Source organism: Rhizophagus irregularis, chromosome 7, assembly GCF_026210795.1.
Source record: "Rhizophagus irregularis chromosome 7, complete sequence".
NCBI classification, from domain to species: Eukaryota; Fungi; Glomeromycota; class Glomeromycetes; order Glomerales; family Glomeraceae; genus Rhizophagus; species Rhizophagus irregularis.
In genome coordinates this window covers 87,650-108,151 of record NC_089435.1, presented here as the reverse complement: position 1 = coordinate 108,151, position 20,502 = coordinate 87,650, and the positions used below count along the sequence as shown (strand labels likewise).

The window sequence follows — 20,502 nt, the reverse complement described above, 5'->3', positions numbered from 1 at the left end:
CAAACTCCAATCTTTCACCTTTTCAGGTTTTTAACTCGATTAAATCCTTATTGATTTATTGGTTCCTTTTGAACTCGTCAAAACCTGAAATCTAAAAATAAATTCTAAAATAAAATATTGATTAATAATACCTATTAGTGACTTACTAACGAAATTAAATTTTCATATTAATAATCATGTGATGATGATCATTTCCTTTCTCGTGAGCATGCACCATATGAGATCCCCCGATTCCTTCTGTCATCAATTTACAGAGTTGCCACATCGAACGGGCATTTCCATGGTCGAACGAACGAATGAACGAACGAACGAACAATTAAACGAACAAGCAAATAATCAATGGCATAATTAACAAACAACATAATCAACGAACAACATACAACAACAATATACAACAACATTCTTGGTTCACAACATAAATAGCGTTAGTAATATAAAACGTTGAACGATATAAAATAAAATATACTTCTCTAAATTTTCCCCAAATTATATCCACTTTTACCTTTAATTTCAAACTTCGATAGCTCTCGCTACGAATTATTACTTTCCGAAAGCATATATTTAATTCATCTTAAATTTCCATTTTATTCAATTAAAATTAATTAAGCGAACATTAATTAAAGTTTAGGGCGAACCTATTACCTTTAATTAATATTATACTTCATTAACAAATAATTAAATTTAACTTATATTTTTATTGAGTTCTGTGGATGAGAACTGTGGAATTACTTTGAATTCCGTTCTCTATTTATACAAATTTTATGCTACTTTCTATTCTATCTATATACTATCTTTTATGTTCTTTTTACATATTATGTTCTTTTTACATATTATCTTTGAATTATCTTTCTAATACGCTATCTATATTTTAAATACGCTATCTTTTAATATACTATCTTTTTATATATGTTATCTTTTTATATATGTTCTTTTCAATTTTTTTTATATATGTTCTTTTTAACATGTTATCTTTTATGTTCCATCTTTATACTATCTTTTTATATTATCTTTCATATTATTTTACGTTCTTTAATCTTTCTGACATTATTTTATATGTTCTTTCAATCCGCTTTATGTGTTTTGCTTATAATCTATCTTTTGTGGCTTATAATTATTCTTTCTAATTGTTCTTATTATTAAAGATTGCTAAGCCGCAATTGATCGACTCTATTTATCCTACAACGGCCAAATATCAAGCATGAAAAGATGATAAAATTCAATCACCAAATGTAATTGCCAAATATTAAGAACGAACAAATTGATTGTGAATTGGCGTGGATGGATAAATAATTAGCCGAAAAGGATAAACATTTAGGAAGAGTAATGATCTACATGATGTAATATTTATCAAATGATTGACAAAGAACCAATAGGATAAATAGAGTCGATCAATTGGGGCTTAGCGATCTTTAACAATAAGAACGATTAGAAAGAATAATTATAAGCCACAAAAGATAGATTATAAGCAAAACACCTAAAGCGGATTGAAAGAACATATAAAATAACGTTAGAAAGATTAAAGAACATAAAATAATATAAAAGATAATATAAAAAGATTATAATATAAAAGATAATATAAAAAGATTATACAAAGATATTATAAAAGATAATATATATATAAAAGATAGCGTATTTAAAATATAGATAGTATATTAGAAAGATAGTTCAAAGATAATATGTAAAAAGAACATAAAAGATAGTATATAGATAGAATAGAAAGTAGCATAAAATTTGTATAAAAAGAGAACGGAATTCAAAATAATTCCACAGTTCACATCCACAGAACTCAATAAAATATAAGTTTCATTTAATTATTTGTTAATGAAGTATAATATTAATTAAAGGTAATAGGTTCGCCCTAAACTTTAATTACTGTTCGCTTAATTAATTTTAATTGAATAAAATGGAAATTTAAGATGAATTAAATATACAATTTTGAAAAGTAATTATTCGTAGCGAGAGCTATTGAAGTTTGTAATTTAAGGTAAAAGTGGATATAATTTGGGAAAAATTTAGAGAAGTAAAATTTATTTTATATCGTCCAATGTTTTATATTACTAACGCTATTTATGTCGTGAACCAAGAATGTTGTTGTATGTTGTCCGTTGATTATGTTGTTTGTTAATTATGCCGTTGATTATTTACTTGTTTGTTTAATTGATCGTTCGTTCGTTTAAATGTTTGTTCGTTCGTTTATTCGTTCGTTCGACCATGAGAATGCCCGTTCGATGTGGCAACTCTATAAATTGATGACAGAGGGAATTGGGGGATCTCAATGGTTAAAATAGTAATCACGTGACTACTTACATGCTTGTACAGATATAACCATTTGGTAGGTTCGCCAGGCTTGCACGAAGTAAAGGGACTATAACATCGGTAATATAAGTTCCTTCGCTCTGTTTATTACGGGAAGTACTTGTCGCATAAATTGGACTACTCCATATTTTGCCACTAGGTAAAATAAATATCGGAAAATGTTATCATACAATTACTATTTATATAATGAAGTTATTATTGAAAAACTTACAGTACATCTAAAATTCGACCTGTTATTTTTAATAGATCAGAATCATCTTCTTTCCATTTATTATCATGTTTGGCATTTTCCACGATTTTATGAGTAGACAATACTTCAAAATTTTCTAAGAAATCCTCACATTTTTTTACAACTAATTTGGGGGGAGTACATTTCATTTTATTGCATGGTTCCTGTTGTTATAATGAAAAAGAATGAGTATATGAATGCAATTCATCCAATAACACTAAATTGCTTCTCACCATAAAGATTGGTTTTAATTTGCGATGTAATCCTGTTACTATATACGAGTTATCGCTTAGAACCATGTTTGCTACAGGATCTCGCCACGTAAGATCTGAAAGAACGATATTCTCAACTGTTTTCTTAAGGGCGCTATAGAGAGGCCCATCATCATCACCCAAAGGATGCTATATAGAGAATACCTTTATAAGTATTGGTACGTATGATTATAAAAAATAGAAAAACACATACTTTAAGCTTTTCATTTAACATCTCAATATTTTTCTTTATTTCTTCCTCTGTAGTATCTGGCGTTGATTCCTTATTCTGAAATTATGATTGATTAGATCGTGATAAGATTTTCCAATCCATATATATATATATATTAAGAAATACTGTACCGTATCCAACACCTTGATCTTATTTAATCCTAATATGCTTTTATATCCGCTTTTCATCTATGACAGTTAATTAGCAAATATCGATATAATATAAGTTAGTGACCACATTAATTTTATGAATATTAAATTTTGCTGCACGTGTACAATCATGTAATAGCTAAGATAATCACGCACAGCTAGAGGAGAGCAGAAACCCTCGACATCTAAAGGATTTGTTCCTAACAACATCGCTCTTCTGGGCCGGCATCCCCCAACCTTCAGCAGTGACAACCAAAACTACTATAACACATTACACTGCCGTAAATTCATCAGTTTGCACAATAACGAATATTAATGCGCCTATTATTACTAACCTCCGTTAAAACCTCCATCACACTTTCTTTTCGTTGGAAATCTCTTATTCTTTCTAACGATGATTTAACCGCACTTTCTACTATTTTTATAACTTCTTCATATGGAAGTAAGTCATTTCTGTTCATTGTCTGGTATATAACGGTAGCAGAACATATAGCATCAAGAGTCCTTCTAGTAAAAGTTTTTCAACCTTAGCTGTTACTAAACATGACATTATAAAAACTATTAGAGAAAAACGTATTGATATATAAGATATACAATATGAATACAGTAAACAATTAAAAGTCACCGAAGCTCCTTTTACTGCTCTTTTAAATGATATGTTGGGTCGAGCATAATGATATGTTGGGTCGAAGCATAAGAATATGCATAAGAATATGCCTTTTACTGCTCTTTTAAATGATATGTTGGGTCGAGCATAATGATATGTTGGGTCGAAGCATAAGAATATGCATAAGCCTTTTACTGCTCTTTTAAATGATATGTTGCATATGCAACGCCAGAAGTTGGGGGTGATGCATGTAAGCAAATGGCTATTTTTGTTTCACAGCGCCAATATGCATTGTGGCGGAGTGGAGTGAATTGATTGATTGATTTGCTGATCGGGTTACACCAACAATAAAACATGTGATCAAAAATGCCAAGTATAAAGAACGTTAGAACTGATTCGAAACGTAATAGTAAAATTTTCACAAAAATATATAGTTTTATTAAATCATTACAATAGATAGAATGTTTTTATGTTTCAAGGACGAGGCGACCTTGCATTATGCAAAAGAGAAGATAGAAAAGAGAGAAACGAACGAAAATAACGATTGTACGATTGTACAATTCATAAATTCAAAAATTACTCGAAGGTATTCAATATAAAATAAAGTGAAATAAGGGTACAATCAATCGAGAAACTAGAGAAGAAATAGCAGATGTGGAAAATGAAACGAATACGGACATTATGGAGTTAAAAGGATTTTATTTCTTTTCAATCGCAATATTGCGCTAACAGTATCGACAATATCATGAAAAAAGGTCGTTTTTTCAACTTTAATCTTCAAAACAGCGACAATCCAAATGTCCGGAAAAGACAACAAGCACGATTTGAACGCAAATGTAGGCAAGTTTTTCATAAGTCTGATCTTACAGCTGACGCCTCACTTGAAGATAAACTTTTAGCGTCAAAAAGAAAAGGTTTCCTATTTCAACAATCACAAAATTTCAGAAAGCCGATTATGCATTTGAAATATAAGAAGAAATTTCAGGTTCCACTACAGCGTTACTATACTTTTCAGCTACCGTTCCTTGAATCCTCAACACTACCCGAAGTGCAACGAGAAGTACTACTATATTGCTAAATACTTCGATTCAAATGTCCATGGATCTATATTTGATCCGTCTTATGAGATAACAAAATGGCATCATCATCGATCGAGGACAACATTATTAAATCTCCAACGGACGACAATAATTCAACACCTGTCGTCAATACTTCAGTTGCTTTTGCTGATCCCTCTGGTTCTTCTTCATCTAATACTACTTCGAAAGATGGTCAATTTCCCCTCCATCTTATCCCATTTATCCCTGATGAACCTATCTACAAGGGTGGTCTTACATATTCTAAATTATCTAAGAAAGATAAGAAAAATCTTCAACCGTTGAAAGTTGGTAGCAAACAGTAGATTATTGAAATTGAGGCCATTAAAGCCGCCACGACCAAGAAATCTAAAAAAAATCGGATAAAGCTAATACGGTTTCTAATCCCGTTCCTATCCGTTTGTTCTCGAAGAGCCCATCTATAAGGATGGCAAGCTACATTCTTCGTTATCTCATAATGAAAAGAAAACCCTTCGACCCTTACAAGACAAGTGGGTAGTAAACAGTGGGTAGTAAACAGTGGATTGCTGCAATAAGAGCTATAAAGCTACACGAGATCGCGAAACTCAACTTGTGACATGCATCGATGATTTGAAAGTTCAATGGGAAGACTACTACTGAAATCGCTCTCTATCGCGATAATTTGACTATCGCTCTTACTCATTATCAAAACGTTTGTTATGATTATCACACATACTTGAGACGACAACATTCTCCTATTGCATCATCTTCCTTACCTCCGACAAAAGGAAAAAAGAAACAAAAAGGTCGCGCTACCGATCCTGATTTCAATATCAAACAGTTACAAATTTTAGAAGAAACAATGGACGAAAGCGGTCTCCATCTTGCTCTCACAGTACGGCATAATAAACTATATGAACCGGAATATGTTACTCATCAGGCGCCTCGTCAACTTAAACGGTCAGCCACTAGGAATTTTAATTTGGACTTGCATTACAATCTCCATATGAGGAAAAGGTTTCATCATTTTACTGAAGATTCAGCCTTGGTTACTAATTTTTGTTCGAACTAATAATTTCATTTTATTAGATGCTCTCCCTCTTTTTTATATTTATAGATATATTGGTCCTCTTTTTTCACCACTTTATAGTATTGAAATTTTTCGTATTTTTATATATATAGTATTATAGTTATATAATAACTTAGGTTTTTCTTTTTTTTTCACTATTATGAAATTTGTTCTCTTTTTGTTTTTACAAATTTAACAACTTAAAATAGCGTTAACCACTCCACCTTTTACAGTATTCACAGGTGGCAACCTTATCTTATGGGTTGAAAGGAAAATACGGGTCTGCACTTGTTGTTCGATTGTTTATTTGTGCGTTTTATTACTTTTATTACCTATTCTACTTCGGTTGGGTTTTAGAATAGTTTTTATATAATTCTAGTCAGGGCTCGATTTATTGGGCGACAATTCTACATTGTGTGTTTTTATAATTTATTAGCTTAAAATTATCAATGTATTCTCCTGGCTTACCTTAAAATCCTTAAAATAAAATAAAATAAAATAAACAAATTCTATATTACGTCATTTATATAAATTACCATTTATCACCATAATCAGATGGTGATGAATAACTATTTGTCACTATAAAATTTCAACTATAGCAATGTATTTTATTATATATTAATAAAGAAATTATCTAACTGTTAAAATACAATGATTTTATTACATAATCCCATAAACCAAACATCTTGACTCTAATCCTAACGTAATTATAATTCAACGTACTGTCCCTAAACGCAATTATAATGCCAACGCACACTGACCTTAACTATAACACAATAGATTTTTCCAAAAAAAAAATCGCCCGACAAAACCCAGTTGAAATTATTAGAATTATAAAAAAAAAAGGATCTCTAATAGATAGAGATATTCAAAAAACCAAAAAAAAATGAAAATAGAAGAAAAAAAAATGAAATCACTAGTCAATCATCATTTCATCATTATCACCGTCGTCATCTTCGTTGAAGTAGTATCTCGGAGAACCAGTATCATCATGATCGCTCGCTTGAATCGATTTATATATTCTCCGAAGCTTATATTCCCTTAAATAATTCTCTTCAATTTTTTTATAATTATAAATTGTTTGTCCCTCTTCTTTGGTCATAATGAGTCCAGTCTCAATGAGTTTGAGCCAAACTTCATACGCGGCATTACTTGTTGTAGATTTGAAAAAAATTTATGTCTAAATTTGGAAAAGCGTCAATAATTCCCCATTCACGATTTGAAAGACTAATTAACTTTTCAATTCTCTTTCCTGTTTTTATAAAAATTGATATATCTTGAGTTTTAAATTTGCTAGAACTGCTATATTCAATTATTTTTTTATTTGTTTGATTTTTAATCGTCTCTCCCCTAGCTCTAGTCTTATATAAATTACAATAAACCTCTATTTTTTGATATATCATAAGAAAATTTACATATCCCCTAAACTTTCTTCTTCTTCTTATTTCCGTTTCGATATGCTCTTCAAGAATCTTGTCATAAACTTTTATTAAATGATTAACTAATGTTTTTATAGTATTTTCTTTTATAATATCAAAATCTGAATCAAGCTTTAAGAGGTTTGTTTCTGAAATGATTTCAGGAAAATTTAGTTCATTCTGAAAATCAATTACTACTTTCTCTTCTTCCTTCTCTGAATAATAAACTTTTAAAAAATCCTTGTTATTTTGATTCTCAATTTCAGCTTCAAACTCCTCCTTTGTTAAAGTACTTAACTTTTCTAACAACTTTTTAATATACAATTTAACGTCAATATTGTTTGGATTCATTGTAGGAGGAATAGTTGGTAGATTATCAAAATATAATAGGAGTTTGTGTAGATTTTTTGCCATTTCGATTGCCGGCGCGGTTAAGAATGATCTTAAATCAGTGGTTCTTGCTGTTGATGAACTTACTGAACTAGATCCCGGGGCTACATTTGCTGCTTGTAAAATTGTATTTTCTTCTTTATTGAAAAGTATTTTAAAAATTCCGAATTCTTTACTATCTAAAATTGCTTCTTGGTTTGATGATATATTAAGAGAATTTATACCAAGGCTTTCCATATTTTTATTTATATCTACAACAAATTTTACAATGTTCGATTCTAGAATTGAAACAGAAATAAACGTTTATTCTTAATAAAAATTTTATTTAATAATTATAAAAATTATATATATGATTCTACATACTATTTTGACTTGATGTTACTTCTTGAATATTCACCTCTTGATGTTGACTTGTTGCTACTTCTTGATCGACTTCTTGATTAACATTCATCATTTGTAAGTAAGAATGTTCGGAAGAAAATTTATGAAAGAGGAAAATTTATTTATGAAAGAGAAAAATTTATGAAAAAGGAAAATTTATTTATGAAAGAGGAAAATTTATGAAGGGGAAAATTTATGAAAGGGGAAAATTTATGATAGAGGAAAATTTATATTTATGATAGAGGAAAATTTATGATTATGATAGAGGAAAATTTATGATTATGATGGAAAAAAATTTTATGATAGAGGAAAATTTATGAAAAATTATGAAAAAAGAAAATTATTTAATTATTTCCAGGAAGACAGTTTAAATAGCAAAAGAATGTATTGTATTGAGCGTATGTATTGTTCGAAAGTTGTTATTAATTTTTAATGGCACAAAGAATATATATATACATAATTTGTTTAAATCATGATGTAATAGGTTTCCTTTTAAGCAGCTCCGTTTCTGGGGCGGTTTTTAAGCAGCCTCAAATTAATGGCACAAAAGAAGCAGCCCCGTTTTCTGGGCGCAGTTTTTAAGCAGCCCCGTTTTCTAGGCACGGTTTCTAATTCCCCGATCCTACTGTAAACTGTATGTATAAATAAATTTCAAAAATAAATTTCACATGATCATATAGAACCGCGGTATCTTTGGCTTACAGTAATTGGCATAACATTTGTTCTGGGTATTGATTGCAGATATTATGGAGTTTAAAGTTCATATATCAGATATTCGCAATTCCGCAATAATGCAATTAATTGTGGTATCACAGTACTGCGGATTAATTGCGCTTTGGCTATATTTCGTTTTAAAGGGCTTCGGTTTTTGCAAAAAATATACTTTGAACAATGGCAAGAAAAATTCGAGCGAATTTTTCTTGCCATTGTTTAATCAATTGCTTTAAAAAAAACAATGCTATACTTCGAACAATAGCAAGAAAAGTTCGAGCCGCGAACTTTTCTTGCCATTGTTTAATCAATTGCTTTAAAAAAAAAATGCTACTTTGAAAAATGGCAAGAAAAGTTCGAGCGAATTTTTCTTGCCATTGTTTAATCAATTGCTTTAAAAAAAACAATAATAGACTTGAGTTAAACAATGGCAAGAAATGTTCGAGCGAATTTTTCTTGCCATTGTTTAATCAATTACTTTGAAAAAAAACAATGGTATACTTTGAACAATAGCAAGAAAAGTTCGAGCGAATTTTTCTTACCATTGTTTAATCAGTTGCTTTAAATAAACAATGATATACTTTGAACAATAGCAAGAAAAGTTCGCGCGAATTTTTCTTGCCATTATTTAATCAATTGCTTTTAAAAAAAAACAATGATATACTTTGAACAATAGCAAGAAAAGTTCGAGCGAATTTTTCTTGCCATTGTTTAATTAATTGCTTTAAAAAAAACAATAATAGACTTGAGTTAAACAATGGCAAGAAATATTCGAACTAATTTTTCTTGCCATTGTTTAATCAATTACTTTGAAAAAAAATAATGGTATACTTTGAACAATAGCAAGAAAAGTTCGAGCGAATTTTTCTTACCATTGTTTAATCAATTGCTTTAAATAAACAATGATATACTTTGAACAATAGCAAGAAAAGTTCGCGCGAATTTTTCTTGCCATTATTTAATCAATTGCTTTTAAAAAAAACAATGATATACTTTGAACAATAGCAAGAAAGTTCGAGCGAATTTTTCTTGCCATTGTTTAATCAATTGCTTTAAAAAAAAACAATGGTATACTTCGAACAATGGCAAGAAAAGTTCGAGCAAATTTTTCTTGCCATTGTTTAATCGATTGCTTTAAATAAATAATATACTTCGAACAATAGCAAGAAAAGTTCGAGCGAATTTTTCTTGATACTGCTTAATTTTTAAATTAAAACATTAGTACTAAATTAGCTAATTAGAATTAAGCAGTATCAAGAAAAATTCGCGAGAATATTCCTTGATACTGCTTAATCTTTAAATTAAAATCTTAATACTAATTTATTAAATTTGTTTATAATTGAGCTTTAAAAATTAAACAGTATAACAGTATTATCAATCGGACTTTGAACTTAAAAATTAAACAGTATTAATGAAAATTCTTGTGAATTTTTCTTTACATCAGTAAATTTTTGGGTAGTGCATACTAGTGTCGAAGTATACATTATAAACATATGGGTTTAAAATGTAGTATTTAATATAAAGTTCATAAAGTTGTAAAATTTATAATAAAAATAATATAAAAAAATACCGTATCTATAGAAAATACGCTATAACGTATGAAATTTTTTATAGAGGCTGGTGATTATTTGCGAACATTACAAATTTAAAACATTTTTTATTTTAGTTTATAAAAAAAAGTAAATGATTATTTTTTCTTGGTTTTCTTTTTATTGTTCTTATTACTGGTACTAACAACCCCACTGGCACTACGATTGACCTCTTCTTTATTAACGGCCATAGGTCTTCTACGCAGGCTTCGTCCGTCTAATGTAATAAATAAGAAAAAATATTAGAAGTTATTTTATTTAAATTAATTAATTATAAAAAATTTTTTTACTTGTAATTTTACTTGTAACTTTCAATCGTTTGTTGTTTGAATCCTCTATTAATAGAAAAAAAAAATACATTTAATTATTTTTATTTAAATTAAAATATAATCATTTTATAAAAAAAAATTTTACTTTTCATAGGTTCTCCGGTTCGTTTTTTTGCTAAATAATAAAAATCACAAACATTAATCACAAACATTAAATTAAGTCATTTCCTATGGTTGATTTGTTACAATATAATTATACCTTGATCTTCGTCTTCAACATCATTTTCTTCATTTCTATTTCGGATTTCTTCGTTTCCTTCAATTCTGATTATTACAGTTCTAATCTCCTCTTCTTGTTCCTCATTCCTAACTTCCTCTTCCTCTTCTTCTTGTTCCTCATTTCTAACTTCTTCCTCTTTCTCTTCTTCTTGTTCTTCATTTCTAATTCTTCCTCTTCCTCTTCTTCTTGTTCCTCATTTCTAACTTCTTCCTCTTCCTCTACTTCTTGTTCCTCATTTCTTAACTTCCTTCCTCTTCTTCTTGTTCCTCATTTCTAACTTCTTCTTCTTCCTCGTCTTGATTCCTTTTCTTAAAATATCCATTTCTATTCTTGGCTTTATGATCGCCTTTCATTAATATAAATTAAATATAAATTAGATTTTTGATCTTTTCTTTTTTTTTTAAAAAAAAAGAAAAAAACAAATATACTCACGGACATGTTGGACGTGTTTTTTTAACAATTCATACGCAAACCAATCATTAAAGCCGAATGGTATATGTAAGTCTTTCGTTCTTAATTTAAACTAAGAAAAGGTTATTATTTCATTATATTTATAAAAAAAAATCTATAAAACAAATAAAAATTACCTTTTCGATTATTTTGAATAAAATGTTCTTAGGAATGTCTTTATAGGCATAATTGTATTCAAGCTGATAATCAGCGCATATGCGCATTGCAGCCTAGTTTTATTGATTATTAAAGTCTTGTTTTGTATAACCAAATTATTTATGTATATACGCACCACACATGTCGTATACACTTCATTCGAAATATTTAACGCGTTTAACATATCAGCTTTTGAAATATACTTCTTTTTTGGCTTTTGTATAAAACTATGTGTCTTTTAATGATATATTTAAAAAATAAATAAATAACTTAAATAATTAAATACAGTAATAATAATAAGGGCTCACAACAACAGAAGTTATGGATGACGACGTGGAGGGTCTTCACGTACTCGCTGTGAATGATGTGGAAGGGCTTACAGCAACAGAAGTTATGGACGACGACGTGGAGGGTCTTCGCGTACTCGCTGTGAATGACGTGGAGGGTCTTCGCGTACTCACTGTGGAGGAAGGCCTTTGGAAACTTAACGCTGTAGAAGGTCTATTATAACTTGTTATTGTTGTGGGAAACGAAAAAGTACTATCCAGAGAACTGAAAATAAATTTTTTTTTAATAAAATTTATGAAGAGTTGCATAAAAATCCTTATTTTTCATACACATACTTTATTTTTTCCAATAAAGCTTCATTTTGTTTCTTGATAAGGTCCAATTGTTCTTGGAGATCATTATTATTGCTCATAGTCACGTAAAAGTATCGAACGTATCGTAAACGTATAAATGTTAAAGAGAAAAAAGTAGGAAAAATACGTGGATTTTTATGATGACTGGGGTTTATTAACATCAGGTGATAAATTAAAATCACGTACGTCCCCCCGTGTAAACAGATACGTGAAACAATGTGAAACATGACCTGCCTATATGTAGCGATCATAGGGGCACAAACACTTTAAAAGGACGGATCTCAGCCCATCATTTATTGTCGGGATTGTCGGGTACTCAGGTTACTCAGCTAGTCGGGTTATTGTAGAAAAGATATATAACACGGGACATATATACACATATATATGATGGCGTAGTATAAAGTATAATTGTATATACTATATAATGTAATTATGTTATACGTTAATTTTAGAGTTTATTTTGAGCTTTACCGAATATTACCGAATATTTTCGAGTTCTTTAAAATTTGCTAAGTCCCGTACATTATGAAATCAGTTATAATAAATTTCAAGATTTTTCATTTCGATATTTGTATTTCGAGCTTATTAAGTGTCGGGCTTATGAAATGTCGGGATTTAGAATGTCGGGATAATATACCAAACTCTCGAATATATATATAAAGAAAGCGAATTCAAAGAAAGTACTAACAAATTATATGTGATAAAACTCTCCAAATACATATAATAAACTTTATTAAATTAAAAAACCATTAAATAAATATATTTTTTTCCTAATTGAAATTATGCCTAAGTGTGAATGTAAACATTGTTTAAATTTATCAAATGGTAAGGGAAGAGTACTTCATAGGACAACAGTAGCTCGACATTTATTAGAAGAAAAAGAGGCACAAGCTCTAGAAGATGAATACCAAAGACTTCATCCTGAAGAAAATTTTTATCATTCTGAAGAGGAAAATTTATACGAAGAAAACTTACGTGAAGAAAACTTACGTGAAGAAGACTTGTATGAAGAAAATGAACGATCATTTATGGTGACAAGTGATAATGAAGAAGAAAATAAACGATCATATATGGAAATGTGTGATAATGAAGAAATTCCAGAAGAAACTAATGATGATTTTAGTTTCCAAAATGAAGAAAATGAGAAAACTAATAATTATGAAAATGATCATTATTATTATTATGAAAATGATGATTCAATTTCTGATTCTCAAAATGAATCAGAATCTGATAACATAAATTCTAATGCTGATAATGAAGAAGGTGAATTCCAAAATAAATTATTAATAGTATTTAAATACATTAACTATTTATTAACAATAATGATAAATTTTTTAGATAATACAATTATTTCTGATGAATTACTTGAAGGATTAAGGCTTTTATATGTGAAATCAAATTTTAATTTTTCTGAAGCTGCATTTAATAATATATATAAAGCTTTCAATAGAAATAAAATGAGCTTAAATAAAATAAAAAAAATACTTGGTTCGATAGTAGGAATTGAACCAAAAATATACGATATGTGTGTCAATTCATGTTATGCGTTCGTAGGAGTTTTAGAAAATGAAAGAAAGTGTAAATTTTGTAAAGAGAACCGATATTATAGTAATGGTAAATCAAGAAAAAATTTACCTTTTGTCTCTATAATTGAGCGTTTAAAGCTTCAATTTAAAAACTCTAAAAGATCCAAAGAATTATTATATAGGCATAACTATACTAATAATATAGGAGATCTTGTTCATAGGGACATAGGTGATATTTTTGATGGGCTGATTTATAAAGAGTTATTAAATGATGCATATTTTCCCGATCCTAGAGATGTTGCATTTACTGCATCTTGTGACGGTTATCAAATATTTCGACAAAAAACTGATGACTGTTGGGTATTTCTTTTTATAAATAATAATTTGCCTCAAGAATTAAGGGTAAAAAAAGAAAATTTAATGGTAACATTAATAATCCCAGGGCCAAAACAACCTCAAGATTTTAATTCATTTCTCTATCCATTAATTCAAGAGATGAAAATATTACAAGGTATATTAAAAAATATGAAAAATAATAATTAATATAATATTTATTAATCATATTTTTGTATTTACAGATGGAATATTATGTTATGATGGAAACAAAAAAGAATATTTTACTTTACGTGCTCACATATTAGCTTGGACTGGAGATCTTCCTGTTCTTTCAAAAATTTTATATTTAACGGGACATAATTCATATTCAGGTTGCAGATTCTGTAATCTTCGAGGAACTTTAAATGAAATGAATAGACATGTATATTATCCATTACAACAAAATATTGATCCTATACGATTACCAATTCGAACACATGATGAGATGCTGACTAGCATAAATCAAATAGAACATCTGAAAGGAGATTGTAGAGAAACTTATATACGTAACTGCGGTTAGTTCAATATTTTAAATAAACTCATAGTAAAATTGATTAATATATTTTCTGAATTTTTAAAATTCTTGTTTAATAAAAAAAAATTAGGAATTAAAGGAAAGAGTATATTATTTGAGTTATCTTCTATAAAATTTCCGCGTTCATTTCCAGTGGATATAATGCACCTTTTTTTCAAAAACATTGCACCTCACATGTTTCGACATTGAATAGGAAAATTCTATCCAAAAAATGATGAACGGAATTCAAATAATTATACAATAAGTTCTAAAACATGGATTGAAATTGGTGAAATCATGGAAAAAAATAGATCTAATATGCCATCTGATATTGGACGTCCTCCACGCAATATCATTAAACATTCGGCTGGGTTTAAAGCTGTGGAATGGGCAAATTGGATTATTTTATTTTCTTTACCATTATTAAAAGGAAGGCTGCCACAAAGGTAATAATAAATAAAAAGAGTTAATTGTTAAAAAATTGATAATAAAGGAAAGCTTATTTAAATAATTTAAAATAATAGTTACTTCTTAGGATGGTCAAATTTTGTTGAAGCTGTTCAGTTATGTATTCAACCTCGAATAGATTTTGAAGATCTAGATAAAATCCGAAATTTATTGATACAATTTTATAATCATTATGCAAGGTATCATCTTTATGGAATTATATAATAATATTTTATACATTAATTAACATGTCTTTTTATAATAATAGTTCATACGGGTTAGAAGGAGAAAGATTGCCGGTGTATTTAATTTCTTTTCATTACTCTCTGCATATAGGAGATTGTATTGAAGATCTTAGTCCTTGTCGTGGATTTTGGCAATTTCCGATGGAAAGGTATTGTGGAATGTTAATTCCACTTATTAGCTCTCGAAAACTTCCATATGTGAATTTAATTAATAATGTGTTGCTGCAAGAAAGGTTTAAGTATCTACAATTTTTACCAACGTATGATGAAAAAGTTTTTTCCAATTTCAAAGAAAAGGAAAAAACATGGCCATCGCATAGGGTAAAGTCTAGTATTGTATATGATAATCAGTATGAATTTTATTCTCCGTGTGTTAATTGTAAACTAACAAAAAATGAGGCTATAAAATTAAAGCAATGCTATGCAGCTATATTCCAAAAAAACGCCAGGGATATTAGAGTAATTTTTAATTATAACTACTTTGCATTGTATATTTATTTATTTTTGAATACTTTTACAGATGTAATATCATTATTTATTATTTAGGACATTGAAGAAAGTTATATGAAGTATGGGAAACTTCGTACAAAAGATGGCAATATTGTATCTTCTAAATGGTGGAAAAAAGAAAATGATAGTAGTCGAAATGATTATTGTGTCGCTGTAAGAAATTGATAATTAGATTTTATAATTATTATAAATATCATTCAAATATTAAACAGAAAATTTTATTATAGATTAACTTAACTATTGATGAACAAGAAGAGGAGACTTTTGGACAAGTTGAATATTTCATGCTCCATAATATGCAAAATCAAGAACGAATGTTTGCATATATTTGAAAAATCAAAAAATTTGAGAAAAATATTGGAAATTTAAAATTTTTTGATTGCTTCGGTCCTCTACAATATGTGGAAGTAATTGGTATTGATAGAACTGTTGGATTTTTTGAAGTGTATGATAAAAAAAATTATTATATAATAGACAAATATGCAAACTGGTAATAACTGCAAGCTGATAATAAAATAACATTTTTTCATCTTTATAAGAATAAAGTTTTTGTAAATTTTTATTTATTTTGATGATCGGGAATGTCAATTTACTTTTAACTTTATAAAGGCCTAAATTTAAGGAAAATTAAGTTTCAATCGCTAATATTTTCGAGTTCAATAAATCTTTATATTGGTTTCATAATAAATAAACGAGAATTTCAAATTTTTTTTTGTCGTAAAATAATAATTTTTTTGACGTAATTGAACCAGTTGCGATAAACATACACGTGATCGGTACTACGGTTAAATGTTATCGATTTTATACATATAGGTATACGTTACGGCGGGTACACAGATATAAATATGTAATCATTAAATTTGCGTGTCTGATAATGGTAAAAATTTTGGTTTTTGGCCAAATTTCGTTAAATTAATTAAGATAATGGATATCTTGTTAACAAATTTATGTTTTATTTATTCAATAAATATTTCTTTGTCATTGTTTAATCAATTGCTTTAAAAATAAACAATGGTATACTTTGAACAATGGCAAGAAAAGTTCGCGCGAACTTTTCTTGCCATTGTTTAATCAATTGCTTTAAAAAAAAACAATGATATACTTTGAACAATAGCAAGAAGAAAAGTTCAAGCGAAATTTTCTTACCATTGTTTAATCAATTGCTTTAAAAAAAACAATGGTATACTTTGAACAATAGCAAGAAAAGTTCGCGCGAATTTTTCTTGTCATTGTTTAATCAATTGCTTTAAAAAAAACAATGGTATACTTCGAACAATAGCAAGAAAAGTTCGCGCGAATTTTTCTTACCATTGTTTAATCAATTGCTTTAAAAAAAAAAACAATAATAGACTTGAGTTAAACAATGGCAAGAAATGTTCGAGCGAATTTTTCTTGCCATTGTTTAATCAATTACTTTGAAAAAAAAACAATGGTATACTTTGAACAATGACAAGAAAAGTTCGAGCGAAATTTTCTTGCCATTGTTTAATCAATTGCTTTAAAAATAAACAATGATATACTTCGAACAATGGCAAGAAAAATTCGCGCGAATTTTTCTTGCCATTGTTTAATCGATTGCTTTAAAAAAAAACAATAGACTTGAATTAAACAATGGCAAGAAATGTTCGAGCGAATTTTTCTTGCCATTGTTCAAAGTATACAATTGTTTATTTTTAAAGCAATTGATTAAACAATGGCAAGAAAATTTCGAGCGAACTTTTCTTGCCATTGTTTAATCAATTGCTTTAAAAATAAACAATTGTATACTTTGAACAATGGCAAGAAAAATTCGCTCGAAATTTTCTTACCATTGTTTAATCAATTGCTTTAAATAAACATATTAATATCAGTTACGAGATCCGATTCACTATCACTAACAATTACAGGAGGAACACAATGTTTAACATGTTGAGTATATCCAGATTTGGAGGAAAATGTTCTTGAGCAATATGGGCATTCCTGGGGTATCATTTTAAGGTATTTGTATAGGATTTGAATTATTTACTTGCTATTGCCTTTGGTAAAAATGACCGTATTTATACGCAAATTTTTATTTCCTTCAGTAAAAATGGCCATATTTACATATAAAATTATTTATCATACGGCCGTGAATCTCATTAAGATCAGCCGATCCACAAAAATTTGTTACTTTGATCTTTTTTTTTGCACGTAATTAATAAAAAATATGTTTTTTCACCACAAAATACGTTTTTATTTTATTGTTTTTATTTTATTGAAGTTTTCTTTAAAAATCTTTGATCCCGGATCAGCCAAATTGAATAAAATTTTACTAGAATTGGATAAATGATCGGCCGATAAAAGCCGATCATATTTCGATTATTTCCAGAGATCGGCACATGAAGTAAAAAGTCAAATTTGCCTTAAATTTATTATTGAATTGAAAATTTTATTTGGTTTGTTACAAAAAATTTGCAAATTTTTATATATAAAATTCTTGCTAAGCCCTTTACTTTAAAAAAAACATATTTCCATCAGCACCTCCCCCATTCAAAATTGAAAAACATGCACACTTGTTAAATTTAGTAATATAGAAAAGAATTATATTAATTAGTCAGAACCTTTAAAGGAAAAAGGATATAATATTATCGAAAAAGAAGAATTTTTTTACTTACGGAATTAATATATTTTTTAGTTTTTGCCGTTTGTTCTATCATCATCTAATAAATTCTGACCGTTAATAATTTAAATAAATTAGTTAATAAATAGATACCATTATTACAATTTAAGTTCAAAATTATGAAATTTACCATATAATATTCTATTTTATTTTTCATTGTATTTTCATTTGTTTGTATTGTTTTAGACTTTGGGTCCAATAATACTGCGAACGTGGCTGTTACGAAGGCGAGATGCAAAGAAGATGGATATTCTCCAGCGAATACTCTTTCAAGTATTCGCGTAAGCACGCCCAAACTTCCATTTTGATTAAAAAGTTTATTGTAACATTCAGCCACTGCAGGATGATTTTTCCATTCAATTATCCCTGCTGATGAAGTGTTAGTATTGATGGGTGGCAAAATTACTTCTCCAAAATAGCTGAATAAAGCATCTCTAGCTTTAGTTGTCAAGCAACTTCGTAGGGATCTTTGTTTTGATAGAAGCTTTTATTAAAAAAAAAGATTATTATTATTTATTAGTTTTCTAAAACGTAAATATTAAATATAAAAAATTTACTTCTGGACAAATTTTGTTGTTAAAATATGAAATCCACTGCGTTTTAGTAGTGAATTTGTTGTAAAAGTCTTGATGTCGAATTTTGAGAAATTCCTCAGTTGCTTCTCATAATTCTTCTTTGGTAGGGTATATACTTATATTAAATGTTGCTTTAGCAACATCTTTTATTATGGTCTAAAGAAATATAATTTGAGTTATAATATGTATATGACTTTAAAATTTAAAAAAGCTAGACTAACCTTTATGAAGTTATTATCACCGGAATTATCAGATTCGACCATCTCCTCAATATGCTTCATTCTATTGCATAAAAATTCCAAATGTTTATTGGTTTTTACGTTCTCCTCGATTAATTTAGTGTTGAACTGTTTATTTTGTTCTATCATATTATCAACCTTTTTGTTGAGTTTTATGAGTTGTTCTAATAAAATAAATTTTTGTTATAAAATATAAATTATCATAATTTTAAAAAACGATAATATTCAAATATTTGCATACCATTAAAAACTTCATAGCTATTTTCGCTCATGCTACTCGTGCTACTCATACTACTTTCAATACCTCGGCGTTTGTTTGATGTTTCTTCACCCGCCGATAGAAGTTTTTGAATTTTATTTCGAAATTCTGATCTATCTCCGGACATGTTTGTAATGTTGATGATAATAAAGAATTATAAAATTTATGATAAGGTAAGAATCCTCACGAAAAAAAATATTGAGCAAGTCTTTATTTTACGGTATTTATGAATATTAAATGTACATACGTGGATATAAAAAAATCTAAATTAGGAAAAACTTAGAAGTTGCTATAAATGTATCCACGTGGAACCAATATCGATGTATGTGGAAAAGCTTAATAATATTTAATGGTTATGAATTAATATGAATGTACATACGTGGATCAGGGACTAAAATAGTACTGTAAAAGTCGGAAAAAACGATAAATTTTGAAAATATACGAAAATTTTCATTTTTCCTGCGACCTGTTAATGCCAATATAAAAAATAAAAACAAATCCCCTGAGCTCAATCAATACTAATGGTTACGAATTATTAAATATATATGTGGATATAAAAAAATCTAAGAAGAAGTATAAATCATACCCAGAAGTTATTAAATGTGCCTACGTGGAACCAATATCAATGTATGTGGATCAGGGTCTAAAATAGTACGTGGAACAAAGATCGAAACCCCAGAAAAATAAGATATATTTAAAAAGTATCCAAAAATTTTCAGTAAAATAAACATAATATATAAAAACCAATAAATTAAAGCCCGTCAGCAAATTTTTTGTACCTACGTGGAATCAAATCGATGTATGTGGAGAAGGACACGTGGATTTGGGTCTACATATGTGGATATAAAAAAAATCTAAGAAAAAGTATTAATCATACTCGGGTTATTATAAATGTACCTATGTGGAACCAATATCGATGTATGTGGAGAAGAACACGTGGATTTGGGTCTACATATGTGGATATAAAAAAAATCTAAG

General features: G+C 28.5%; 5 protein-coding genes across 5 annotated transcripts; 1 reads left to right on the top strand and 4 right to left on the bottom strand.

The window, feature by feature from the left end:
- Positions 1 to 2,303: 2,303 nt before the first annotated feature.
- OCT59_026858 (uncharacterized protein) lies at positions 2,304 to 3,638 on the bottom strand (the record flags this gene model as incomplete). The annotated part of the gene is made up of 7 exons (XM_066136544.1): positions 2,304 to 2,451; positions 2,528 to 2,709; positions 2,779 to 2,946; positions 3,011 to 3,085; positions 3,172 to 3,216; positions 3,334 to 3,414; positions 3,513 to 3,638. The coding sequence occupies 7 exons, from the start codon at positions 3,636 to 3,638 to the stop codon at positions 2,304 to 2,306; spliced, it is 825 nt and encodes a 274-aa protein (XP_065993021.1).
- Positions 3,639 to 4,919: 1,281 nt separating this feature from the next.
- On the top strand, positions 4,920 to 5,914 carry OCT59_026857 (uncharacterized protein; the record flags this gene model as incomplete). The annotated part of the gene is made up of 2 exons (XM_066136543.1): positions 4,920 to 5,168; positions 5,480 to 5,914. 2 exons carry the CDS (start codon positions 4,920 to 4,922, stop codon positions 5,912 to 5,914), a joined length of 684 nt encoding a protein of 227 aa, XP_065993020.1.
- A 913-nt stretch (positions 5,915 to 6,827) lies between these two features.
- OCT59_026856 (uncharacterized protein) lies at positions 6,828 to 8,170 on the bottom strand (the record flags this gene model as incomplete). The annotated part of the gene is made up of 4 exons (XM_066136542.1): positions 6,828 to 7,062; positions 7,148 to 7,638; positions 7,807 to 7,997; positions 8,083 to 8,170. The coding sequence occupies 4 exons, from the start codon at positions 8,168 to 8,170 to the stop codon at positions 6,828 to 6,830; spliced, it is 1,005 nt and encodes a 334-aa protein (XP_065993019.1).
- Positions 8,171 to 10,498: 2,328 nt separating this feature from the next.
- Positions 10,499 to 12,255, bottom strand: OCT59_026855 (uncharacterized protein; the record flags this gene model as incomplete). The annotated part of the gene is made up of 10 exons (XM_066136541.1): positions 10,499 to 10,617; positions 10,691 to 10,735; positions 10,815 to 10,844; positions 10,929 to 11,102; positions 11,194 to 11,295; positions 11,382 to 11,472; positions 11,537 to 11,629; positions 11,692 to 11,790; positions 11,936 to 12,107; positions 12,179 to 12,255. 10 exons carry the CDS (start codon positions 12,253 to 12,255, stop codon positions 10,499 to 10,501), a joined length of 1,002 nt encoding a protein of 333 aa, XP_065993018.1.
- Positions 12,256 to 18,462: 6,207 nt separating this feature from the next.
- On the bottom strand, positions 18,463 to 19,651 carry OCT59_026854 (uncharacterized protein; the record flags this gene model as incomplete). Its single annotated transcript, XM_066136539.1, has 6 exons — positions 18,463 to 18,501; positions 18,582 to 18,935; positions 19,009 to 19,076; positions 19,143 to 19,182; positions 19,248 to 19,429; positions 19,507 to 19,651. 6 exons carry the CDS (start codon positions 19,649 to 19,651, stop codon positions 18,463 to 18,465), a joined length of 828 nt encoding a protein of 275 aa, XP_065993017.1.
- Between the last annotated feature and the right edge of the window lie 851 nt (positions 19,652 to 20,502).